This window comes from Magallana gigas, chromosome 3, assembly GCF_963853765.1.
Source record: "Magallana gigas chromosome 3, xbMagGiga1.1, whole genome shotgun sequence".
Classification (NCBI taxonomy): domain Eukaryota; kingdom Metazoa; phylum Mollusca; class Bivalvia; order Ostreida; family Ostreidae; genus Magallana; species Magallana gigas.
This window is the reverse complement of record NC_088855.1, coordinates 30,406,062-30,417,765: the sequence shown is the minus strand read 5'-3', so window position 1 is coordinate 30,417,765 and position 11,704 is coordinate 30,406,062. Positions and strand designations below refer to the sequence as shown.

Sequence of the window (11,704 nt, the reverse complement as noted above, 5' to 3'; positions counted from 1 at the left end):
TTAATAGGATTTGCATATATATATATATATATATATATATATATATATATATATATATATATATATATATATATATATATATATATATATATATATATATATATATATATGAGATAAATTCTGACAAAAAATTACATTTCATTCACGTGTACTTTTCTTCCTTATTTTTAATAAAAACCAAATTAATGTTGTATTTAGCTGAACTTCATTTGTCAACTTTGGGTTTGATTCTATTTAAAGTAATACCGTCACGATTTTTATAATTTTATTCCGCAAATGATGAATGTTTATAACTCTCAGATATTATATATTGGCCCACATCCTTCCTTATAGAAAACTATATGATCTCTTAAATTTGTTGGAATTCTGTTTAATCACAACAAATCTAGAGGTAAGTATAACATGTATTTTCAAGTCAATTCACTCTTGCGTAAATGTTTATTTTATTTAAATCTTTACCAAAGCCATCTAAATTTATAATATTTCTACATTTGAAAGTAGAAAGGAAAAATGAAATGTTTTGTTGAGGTATAACGTACAGATCTACACTGAACCAAAGCAAGCTAAGTCGCTAACTTGTGAAAGAAAACGATGGATCCGTAGATTTTTTATCACTTTGCTCCTTACAATAATGACTGGCGTATAATTAGAGTGCTATGGAGGCCTAGAATGTTAATTTATGTATAGACTATTTCATAGAGTTTTATGAAAAAACTAAGATTGTAGAGGTCATTATAGTCAACAGATTTCTATTTATCAGAAAAGAAAACATTCTTTGATATGGAGTTAAGACCGTAAATATTATGTTCCCTATGAAAGTTTTGGCATTATAAAAAACGATATTTAAAGAAACGTCCGCGAATTTAGTGTCTCTCATCTAACACGATTTAGTCTTATATACAGGCGTTGATTAAAATTACCGACCAAAATTTTATTTCAACAATAAGAAATATCTTAAAAAAGGGAACACCACAAGCACCCTTTAAATTATTTCATTTAATTTAGAATAAATAGATACATGTAGAGATGGAAATGGAAACTTCTTGGAAAGACATCAAGATTCACATTACGATACACAATGAATCGGTCCTATTCAAAACTAAAGATCAATCAGAAGTGTTCGATTTATCGCCATGGATTCCTCCCTCTATAATGCAGTATGTTTTGACCAGGGAGCTATCATCCTTGCAAAGTGTCTTGCAGATGCGTGGATATGTTCTCGAATTCGATGGAAAGCATGTTAATGTTTTCCATGTCTCTGGGAAAACGCCAAAAATCCTTCAAAACGTTGGGAACGATCTCTGCAACGTTTTATCAGCATTTCTCACCAGATTTGAAACAAGACCAATATTACCAAAACTGAATGGTGACCAAACAGATTTAAATGAGATGAACTTGCAAAACGTCCTTGTGACGTGGGATCCATCAAGCTGTTGTTATTGGCTGAGTGGTGAAGAAAACGAGGTTGAAGAGGCGTATAATGCAATAAAACAAGAATATCCTTTTCTGTGGGCCATAAATGGAGAAGTGACATTTAAGGTAAAAGATACAATATTCACATATAGTAGGATAATATGAATAATAAATCATGTAAAAGAGCCTTTCTGAATAAATTTCTTCTTTTAAAAATCATCGAATATCGTAGTTTAAAAGGAAAAAAGGATACCTTTACAAAATTTTATACTTTATAAATAAAAAAACCTTTTTAAACAAAGAAACTTTCATTTAAATAATATTTATGCATTTAGATTTGATTAGGTTTACTTTGGTTATTAGGTTGAAAATGATTGGAAAGACATTCGTTTGGTAACAAAGTTTCATGACATCAGTCCCTCCTGTTGTCTGGTCATCAATCCAGTTCCATACGTTCCTCGTCAGAAACTTCATTTTGTCCACTCACAACGATCCATCAATGAAGTTCTGAAATCAGCTGAACCGATTTCTGATCGGCCTGCTTCAGTCAACTCGGGACCCATTCATCTGGAACCCTTCGTAATTGGGGCCATCAATGTTTTGGTTCAAAAGACCTCAACTTTGGAATCTAAAGCTATTAAAATCAATTCCTATGTGGATGTGCAAAAGGAGTGCCCAAAAACATACGGAAATGTAAGCTTTTACTGGGAGAAAAACCTTTCCGTTGTATGGATTACAGGAAAAAAAAGCGATGTTGCGTCGACCTTTGAAAATATCCAGTTATTTTTGGAAAATGGTACCAAGCTACCCGAGTTGTTTCCGAAATCTGCGAAGACGGAAATAATTCCGAAAGAAACGGTCCAGACAAAAAAGGTTTGTTTTAAACAAATTTATGTGTTTTACAAACGTTATTTCAAACTTAATGAATTCTTTGGCACGTTTATTACTATATATCTTATGAATATTGATTTGTTTATTAGTTATTTGATGTTTTATAGCTCGACGATGACACGACACCAGAAAAAGAAGGAAACATGAGTGAAATGATAACAAAAGAAGGGTTGGCTATCAAAATTTATTATGGAGACATACGAAATCTGCCTGTAGAAGGCATCGTAAATGCTGCCAATGAATCTCTCAGTCATGGTGGTGGAGTTGCAAGAGCTATATCAGATGCAGCCGGTTACGAATTTGATAAAGAAAGTAAAGAATACGTGAAGAAACACGGACGTTTGGCTGTCGGTTCTTGTTGTGTGACGTCAGCCGGAAAGCTTCCTTATAAAAACGTAATCCATACAGTAGGACCAACTTGGTACGACTACGATGATAAAGAGAAAAAATTGTGTCTCAACGATGTACAGGAGGCGGTAGAAGTTACGTTTAGACGGGCTGATAAATTAGGACTCCGCTCATTAGCTATTCCAGCTATAAGTTCTGGTAAGCTATGTGATGATGAGATATATATGAAATTTATTAAATGTTTCTTATCATAAAATGGCTTCAAGTGGTTTGTGGGAACAGGGCAATTTCTGTTTCTATGGGTTCATTTTTAAATTTCATACAGTAGTTGTTAATACATTCTACAGGTATCTTCGGTGTTCCAAAAGAAAGCTGTACTGAACAATACTATAAAGCAGTCGTTGCCTTCAGTAAGCAATACACTGGCACCAGTCTTCACGAAATCCACTTCGTTGATGTTGATCTCACAATGGTTCGTCTAATTACAACAACTTTTGAGAGACTCTCGGGATCGAAGTTAACTCGTAAAACGATAGATTTGCCTACCTCTCGGGAATCGAGAGTTTTGAAAAAAGAACGGGAAGATCGAAGCAGAAGTCCAAACAAAAACAGTAGCGATGATGATGGCATCGTATTTGATATTACCGACAAAACAAGTATTTCTTTAAAGGTCGGTAATATTGCTGCGACTGATGGTTCAGCAATAGTTTGTCCACAAGATACAAGATGTTTGTCTTTTGGGGGAATTGCAAAGGCAATATCTGATAGATTAGGTAACATGGAACAAGACATGCCTTCAGTAAACCCAAAAGAAGATGTTCCTCCTGGTAAAGTCATACCAATGAAACAGGGGAAATTAACTGTGCCTTGGGAGTATATTCTCCATGCTGTCTGTCCCACAAAAGAAAAGAAGGATACCATGGAACAGTTTGAACTTGACTTGAAGGAGACCATACGAAATGTCTTCAAAGAGGCTGAGTGTCTTGGTTTGAAAAGTCTGGTCTGTCCTCTTCTTGGAGCGGGTAACTTTTTCTTTATTAAGGTCTTCCGTTTCCAACGGAAGACCTTATTGTTTTTCTTAGGTTTCTTTTTCCCTATTATTATTATTCTTTTTTTTCTTACCGATTTTGTGCACGCGATTTCTCAAAAACGGCTACACCGATTTATGTCAAACTTTCAGATCTGATAGGGATTGATCTAAACCTTGTTGGAAATTTTTTTGAATGATGACGTCACTTCCGGTTTTGAGATATTTACAATTTAACGATTTTTAGAGGGTCGGTTTGTCCGGGGATAAACTCCTAAACTATTTGAGATATTGAGTTCAAACTTTCAGGGATTGTAGATGAAAGGTTGAAGATCTGAAATATGGTACATATTTTTTTTTGTGACCAAAAGCGCCGAAGCTCGTCCGAGCTCGAAAATTGCGGTTGAAAAAGCGTCGTGATTTTTCGTGGTTTTCTTTCAATATCTCTTTTCTAGATAGTATTTTGCTAAAGCATGTAGAACAAAACAACTTTATAACGTCAAGAGCTTTTATTTGACATCAAGAAAGAGGGGCTGGCCCTTAAAATAAGGGGCTGATAGGGCTCTAAAGTCTTTTAATTATATCTTTTTACGGTGAAATATTTTGTGATATATTATAGAAGCAATTATGTTCATTATAAGGTTATTTACCTATACATGACAATCGTTTACTCATATATTACGTAATTAGGGATTTCAAGGGGCCCGAAGTCCAAAACTTTGATCCTCAATATCTCAAAATGGAGGAAAATTCTGAAAAGCAATATTAAACAGAAGATGCTCAAAATATTAAGCTCAACAGTATGCCACCTTAAATTCTTTGTTATGCGGTCCCTAAAAGGAATTACAGGGTCGGCCCCTAAAACGACTCTCTTCAAATATCTCGAGAACGGTACATAATTTCTAAACACTTGTTGAATAAAATGTGTTTGAATTGACAAGAACATTCTTATGACATCAAGAAAAAGGGGCTGGCCCTTCAAATAAGGGGCTGAGAGGGCTCTAAAGTCTTTTAATTATATCTTTTTACGGTGAAATATTTTGTAATACGTTATAGAAGCAATTAAGTTCATTATAAGGTTATTTACCTATACATGGCAATCATTTGCTCCTATATTACGTAATTAGGGATTTCAAAGGGCCCGAAGTCAAAAACTTTGATCCTCAATATCTCAAAGTGGAGGAAAAGTTGCTAAACAAAAATTTCTTTGTTATCCGGTCCCTAGAAGTAGTTACATGTCGGCACCTAAAACGACCCTTTCAAGATATCTCGAGAACGTTACAAAATTCCTAAACATTTGTTGAACAAAATGTGTTTGAAATGACAAGAGCATTCTTATGAGATTAAGAGAGGGGTAGATAGTCTTTCATACATAATTCTTAGATCCCGCCTCCATTTCCAGATATGTTTCGTTGACGAATATTAAGGGCAATGTCATTTCCTCTTCTTAAAATCGGACGGAAGACCTCCTCGTTGCTCGCAACGAGATCGTGTCTAGTTATAATTATTATTTAATTTTTAGTCGCTCGCTTATTCCGAAAAGTTTAAAATAACAAATTTTAAAAATGTAACTCTTAATTATTTGATACCGCTTTGAGTTTATATTTTAAAAAGATTCCAGTAAAACGATGCTCCAATCCCTAACTTTTTTTCAAAAGTTTCGAAGCTGGGCTTTCTATAAATTTTATTTTACTGTGTCATTTTGAACCTTGAAATATAAATTTTAGGTGGTTTCATGAAAACAAAGGAATTGGAAAAAACCTGTGTCCAATGTCTTGTCGATGTTGTTAAAGATTTGCAAAAAGGAAATTGTCCCTTGCAGAACATTTCAGTGGTAGTTGGGTCTCAGACCATTCTAAATTCAATAAAGAATGCGCTTACTGGGGCAGGCTTTTGTTGCCGAACAAAACCAAAACCGGAATGTTGGAAATATTCAAAGGATATGCGACCAAAATATTCTAGAAAGACAGATTCGGGAAAATCATTTAGTTCATGTAAAGGTACAAGATCCTGCGACAAAAAAGGAACATACAACAGTCATGAAAAAGAAAATTTTAAAAAATCCCCAAAACTTGGCAAATGTGGCGTGAGATCTTGTCCCCCGTGCGACGGCCGTCAATTTCGTGATCCTAAAGCAAGACCACCATGCGAAGATACGTCCAAAAAGGAGAATTCCCAGCCATTTGGCGTAATGAAAATGAGTGAAAACCCGAAAAAACTGCCTGGGTATGAGGACTCTGATGGAACCATTGTCATTACATACGTGTTTGAAGATGGATACCAGACTGTAAGCACAGTATAATTTTTTTTAATGATTTCAGAAAAACTACAATTTTCTCTTTCTCCGCATATGTGAAAGTTCAAAAACCATTTATACTAGAAAACTCCTTTATTTGGATGTTCTGATATTTTAATCACTTTTATGATTAAAAAAATATAAAACCACGGCAATCTTTTAATATGAAATTTACACTTGCTGGTTTATGTTCAGCTTCTTATTAGAAAATTACCGGTATGCCTTCAAGAGTTCTGTATAGAAAATCGTCCCTTTAATGTCGGTACTTATATTGCGAATCAATTTTTTTACCATACAGTAATACATTATCGTTATGGCATCTTACTTCGATGAATTGAATAAATCTGTTCCTTGGTTTCAGTCGTTCCATCCTTTCCCCGGAAGAAAATACTCGCGTATTACCCATACGGCCTATGTTCCTGACAACGAGAAAGGGCGTCTGGTGACACGCCTCCTTAATGTTGCTTTCAGTAGAGGACTTCTTTTCACGGTGAAGTCTTCGTCCGGATGTAAGCCCTGTAATGGCATCATCGCGTGGAATGGAATCGTTCACAAAACCAGCATCAAAGGAGGACCAGACGAGTCAGTATTCAATTTTTATCGCGAATTAAGTACTATGTACAACTAAATTATGATAAATTATTTAATTTAAATATGCGTCACTACATGTGACATACAAGAAACAATGAACATCGTAACTCATTCTTAAAAATTAAATTAGAAGGATATAGTATACTTCTTTCTCATTTATCTTTCTGACGAATATGATAAAATATGTATTAAGATGAACATTTGGTCTGAATAGTTTTTCCTTTTTTAAAGGTATGGTTATCCAGATCCAGAATATTTGGATTTGGTGCTAGAACAATTGGCTGCAAAAGATGTTACGAAGGAAAACATCAACCCATCAGAACACAAGGAGTTTTCACGCTGTTTACAAAGCTAAACAAATAAGTTGAAAATATATGACACGTACATGTGTTTGTTGGCTTTTTGACAAATGCTATTTGAATACTTAAATAATTTTGACTTTTTTTTCCGGGGAAATATACTTTTACGACTGTTGAAGTTAAATGGTTAATTTTATTTTCAAAATTGTTTTAAAAGATGTACAGAAAAAACTCATTGCACAATGTAAATTTATTTCACTGCATAGCATGGTCATCCTTGTCTGGCGAAGTAACCTTGTTGGTATGATGTTAAAATCTAAAGCAACGTGTGTTTTTCCATCTAAAACAATCCATTGATTCTTCATATACATTTAAATGGAACAAGTTGAACAATATGGCTATCATTGATCGGCTAAATCATGCAGGTCATTTGATTTCCCCTTCATAAGTGTGTGGCATATTGCATATCTCATGTATCTCTTTATTTTGTATATAACTTCATTTCTTAATAGAAGGTCTATGATATTTTCCTATGTCAAACTGGAAACATAGTTTTGATAGAACATTCGTTATTTAGTGTTTTTTAATGTGTTTCCCTTCATTTATTTCCTTGTCAATTCTAAAAATAAACGAATCCAAATAAATTGTATATATAATACGACTTTATTATATGTCACTTTACAATTTATGCAGACACATGTAAACATAACCAAAAGATGAAGTAAATAATGGATAATGATCAAATATCTAAAAATATACATAGTTCATATAAATAAACCTTTGTTTTAAAAGAAAAATCATCTATAAAATACTATTTAATCATGGATCAAAATATCCTCAGCACTTTCTATCACAATGAGCAAACATGGCCAAGAATAACCAAGCTTAATATATAGATATGGTCCCATTCTATTTCCATCATAACATTCACCAGGAATTATTTTCTCGCAGGATATCTCTCTTAATTAATCTAAAGGGTAATTCTAGTATTATAGATATATTTGTTACATTATTCCACTTGTAGGATAACAGGAAAACACGAACTTTATTTTTTTTCCCCATTTCCATTTCTTCAGCAGGAAGAGCTAGCGTAGCCCATGGTACGGATAATTAATCAAACAATATATTATATAAATAGACTGGAATGTTACTAAGGGCAGTTTGAGCTTTATACTGTAGTGAAGATGAATTATTTTTCAGGTTTTCTGTCATAAAGCATTAGTAGGGTAGCAGTTTTAGAGAAAAAGTTCATCTCTTGGAGAGGAATTTAAAAAAACATATATCACAATGTCAAAATCTACAGTGACATGTAAAAAGTAAATCAATTGAAAATAAATATATTTTTTGCTTGCTAGTGTTGGCTATCTCTCTAGATAACTAAATGCCATTGATTTCAATGACTGTTCATTAATGGACATTTATCATTCAGGGCAATCACTGAAAAAATAAGTTTTCTGAGTCAAACTGTAAAATGAATCGCAGAGAAAATTAGTAAGGGTGAAAATAAAATACTTACAAATAGCTTTTGTTTGAGATCTAGGCATATGAGGTGAATACAAATGGTTGACTAATTTATGAAAAAACATAAAAAGCAAAGTTATGTACATGTTGACCCATATGACAGTTTAGTTTGTTGACACTATAAGAAACCTTTCAGCTATTTAACAAAGTGAAAATATATTAATTAATATCAGAATGGGGAAAAATCCAATGAGTAAGTGCTGCTTGCAATTGCATTTACACTGTGACTATAATACTTTAGGAAGTCTATAGGAGAGACAGACAGGGCTACAATTTAGTGTCCTCATGCTTTGCATGATAAAAAAAAATTCCCATACCATCAGAGTACTCTCTCACAAATTAAATAAAATTGGTATCAATATCATTCTTTTTACACAAACACTCTCTCCAATTAGCTAATGCAAGTGTAGGCTAAAGGTTATACAAGTATGAGAGTTGCTACATTTCATAATTAGCCTATGATTTTAATGGTGCATATGCACAAACGTGATACAAATTGTTCATTCCAATTTTAAATGCTAAAGGAACCAGTTTAAATGTAGTCATTGCAGCTCTGTAGTCCTTTCCTCCATGGCTTTTACGTCTTTCTCAGGGTTTTATTGAAGAGTCCTGTTTCTGGAAGTAGAGGAAAAGTTTGACCATTACATTTTGAAAAACAAATATACTTTTTGTTACTTAAACTATAATAAAAACAAAATTGGAATTAAATTGAGACGGAAAGTACCCCAAAAAAATCGTACGACAAATAAATTTCACAAAATCTTCCGGCTTTTCCAATACTTTTTATCCAGTAACATATTGATATATGCATATAAATGTATTCCTTCTATTCAATATCTAGAGACTAAACTATAAAAATAATTTTCATCTGTGTTCAGACATTTAACAAGACATAGAAAGCAATTAGTTGACAATAATGGGTAAACTTCATAAAATCTATTTAAAACATACACATGCCTACAGTAATTAACAAAACTACTTGAATTTTTTGAATATCTTATCAGAAAGGAAATTTTTAATTATATCAATTCCTTCCCTTGGCATAGTATTATGACAACATTTAATAATGACATAAATTTCCTTTAAAAATTTGGTTTAAAAGTTTTGTTAATTTTTGAACAAGGAAATTAAATATCAGCAAAACTGTTAAATGTCACAAAACAATGAAAGTTTATCCTCTTGAAATTTTCTGCTTCTAAAGCTGTTTTAATCAAGTTTCTTATCAAACTCCATTTAAAGCTGTTTACTGTTACAACTGCTCACAGAACAGTTTCTTATGTTTAAATTGGTTTTTTTTATTCTTGATTCATATTCTAAATATGCACATGCAATAAAATGCATTAATAGACCAAAATAAAGTATGCAGCTCAATATATGTTGACAATATATGCTTGTAACACACAATTTATTTACAATCTTGCTCTAAATAATAAACATCTTGCAGTAAAAAAAAATCTTTAAAATGAATCTACAGTAGACTTTGGATACAAGAAAAATCATACAGTGAAACCAACATATTGCATTAAATGAGATAAAAACTATCCCTTTTGCTAGATATTTAATGCTCTTTTTTTCTTCTTAATAAACTGAGAATTTTGTCCTATTTTAAGTCCACTGCAATTTGATAATCATATAATTGTGATTTTTTTGTTGTTGGTTTTTTCACAATTCAAATATTGATATACAGGTACATTTTAATTTGAAGGGTGAGATGGTTTCTAACTTTTTTTTAATTTAACTTGTTTTGTTATTGGCCAAAACTAAATGCTTCTCTTGCCGTGCTATACCTTTACCTCATCATCTGGGTCTGGCTTAAAATGGGCTGGAAAATTGGAAATTCAAAACATCTCAACAACCAAGAAAGCAGAAATGGCACAGTTAGTTACACAGACATTAATACTTTAAGTCACAAGGGATCAAAGACCCTTCATTTCCCTTCTCATTAGCTTTTTGCCCCCACCAGTCACTCAGATTTTGATTTTTACCTAGAAATCATCACTTTGATTTGACCAACCTGTTTTCATTATAAAAATTGGATAAGGATAAGGAAGATAATTGTGCCTATTTGTTAGAATTAAAAACCACATAATTCACCGAGTTATTTTCACACCGATGCATCTAATGTTCAGTGATGAATTATAGGTCAGTATACAGAATGATCTTGGAAAATGAAAGGTTTTTGTGAATCAAGGGTGGTGGCCATTTACAAGTTGCTTCAGGTCTGTAGCTCCCAGTCTTTGGTCCCAGGCTTCCAAATTTGGATGGACGACCTAGGAGCCACAGTGCCTACCATCATAAAGAACTGCAATTTACGCCACACACAAAAATGTGCTGGTTTGGACTGATTATACACTGTGGAATCATTGATATTCGTGGTGGCTCAATTTTCGTGGTATTCGTGGGTAGTCCAATCCCACGAATTCAAATCCTCAACGAAATCAAATTTAGAAAGAATTCACAGTAATCTTATTTCCACAAATTCTGTGGAAGAAAATTTGTACCATAAATTCTTCAGGCAATTTACTTCTGATATCATCATTTAATTTGCACCAGACTTTCTCTTAAAAATGCTATCCGACCTCGAAAAATAAGTTTCATAATGTTAATTCATCTGCAGATCAATAGTCGCTATTTTTACATGTAACAAACTGCACCACTTCACTTTACAGGGCTGGTGATGGTGTTTAAAAGAATACAGAGGTAGGTAAAGCAACAAAACATCTACCATTTTGATCCCAATATAAATGACTTGATGTGTAACAAACAATATTCCAGTGAATGTGCTGATTGATACAAATACAAACTATTTGAGGTTGAAGAGGCGTATATTGCAATAAAACAAGAATATCCTTTTCTGTGGACCATAAATGGAGAAGTGACATTTAAGGTAGAAGATACAATATTCACATATACTATGATAATATAAATAATAAATCATGTAAAATAGCCTTCTTGAATAAATTTCCTCTTTAAAAAATCATCGAATATCGTACATTAAAAGAAAAAAGGGATACCTTTGCAAAGTTTTATTCTTTATAAATAGAAAACCATTTTAAACAAAGAAACTTTCATTTAAATGATATTTATGCATTTTGATTTGATTAGGTTTACTTTGGTTATTAGGTTGAAAATGATTGGAAAGACATTCGTTTGGTAACAACGTTTCATGACATCAGTCCCTCCTGTTGTCTGGTCATCGAACCGCTCCCATACGTTCCTCGTCAGAAACTTCATTTTGTCCACTCACAACGATCCATCAATGAAGTTCTGAAATCAGCTGAACCGATTTCTGATCGGCCTGCTTCTGTCAACTCGGGA

The 11,704-nt window shown here is 32.9% G+C and overlaps 2 protein-coding genes across 3 annotated transcripts in view; one reads left to right on the top strand and one right to left on the bottom strand.

Annotated features, from left to right (window-relative positions):
* Positions 1-238: 238 nt before the first annotated feature.
* Positions 239-7,526, top strand: LOC105326217 (uncharacterized). Its single transcript, XM_034480608.2, has 8 exons — positions 239-391; positions 1,006-1,539; positions 1,777-2,286; positions 2,412-2,850; positions 3,000-3,674; positions 5,407-5,966; positions 6,337-6,557; positions 6,798-7,526. Exons 2-8 carry the CDS (start codon positions 1,027-1,029, stop codon positions 6,919-6,921), a joined length of 3,042 nt encoding a protein of 1,013 aa, XP_034336499.2. The 5' UTR covers positions 239-391; positions 1,006-1,026; the 3' UTR covers positions 6,922-7,526.
* The window catches only part of LOC105326214 (nucleolar protein dao-5), a 30,011-nt gene continuing 25,814 nt past the window's right edge, over positions 7,508-11,704 (bottom strand). Inside the window, exons 14-15 of one of the 2 annotated variants that reach the window (XM_066079278.1) lie at positions 10,372-10,400; positions 7,508-9,001 (exon numbers count right to left, since the gene is read on the bottom strand). In XM_066079278.1, coding sequence (XP_065935350.1) covers positions 10,372-10,400 — 29 coding nt within the window. In that variant the 3' untranslated portion in view covers positions 7,508-9,001. The remainder of the gene's footprint in view (positions 9,002-10,371; positions 10,401-11,704) is intronic. The other variant, XM_066079277.1, reaches the window with a different exon arrangement.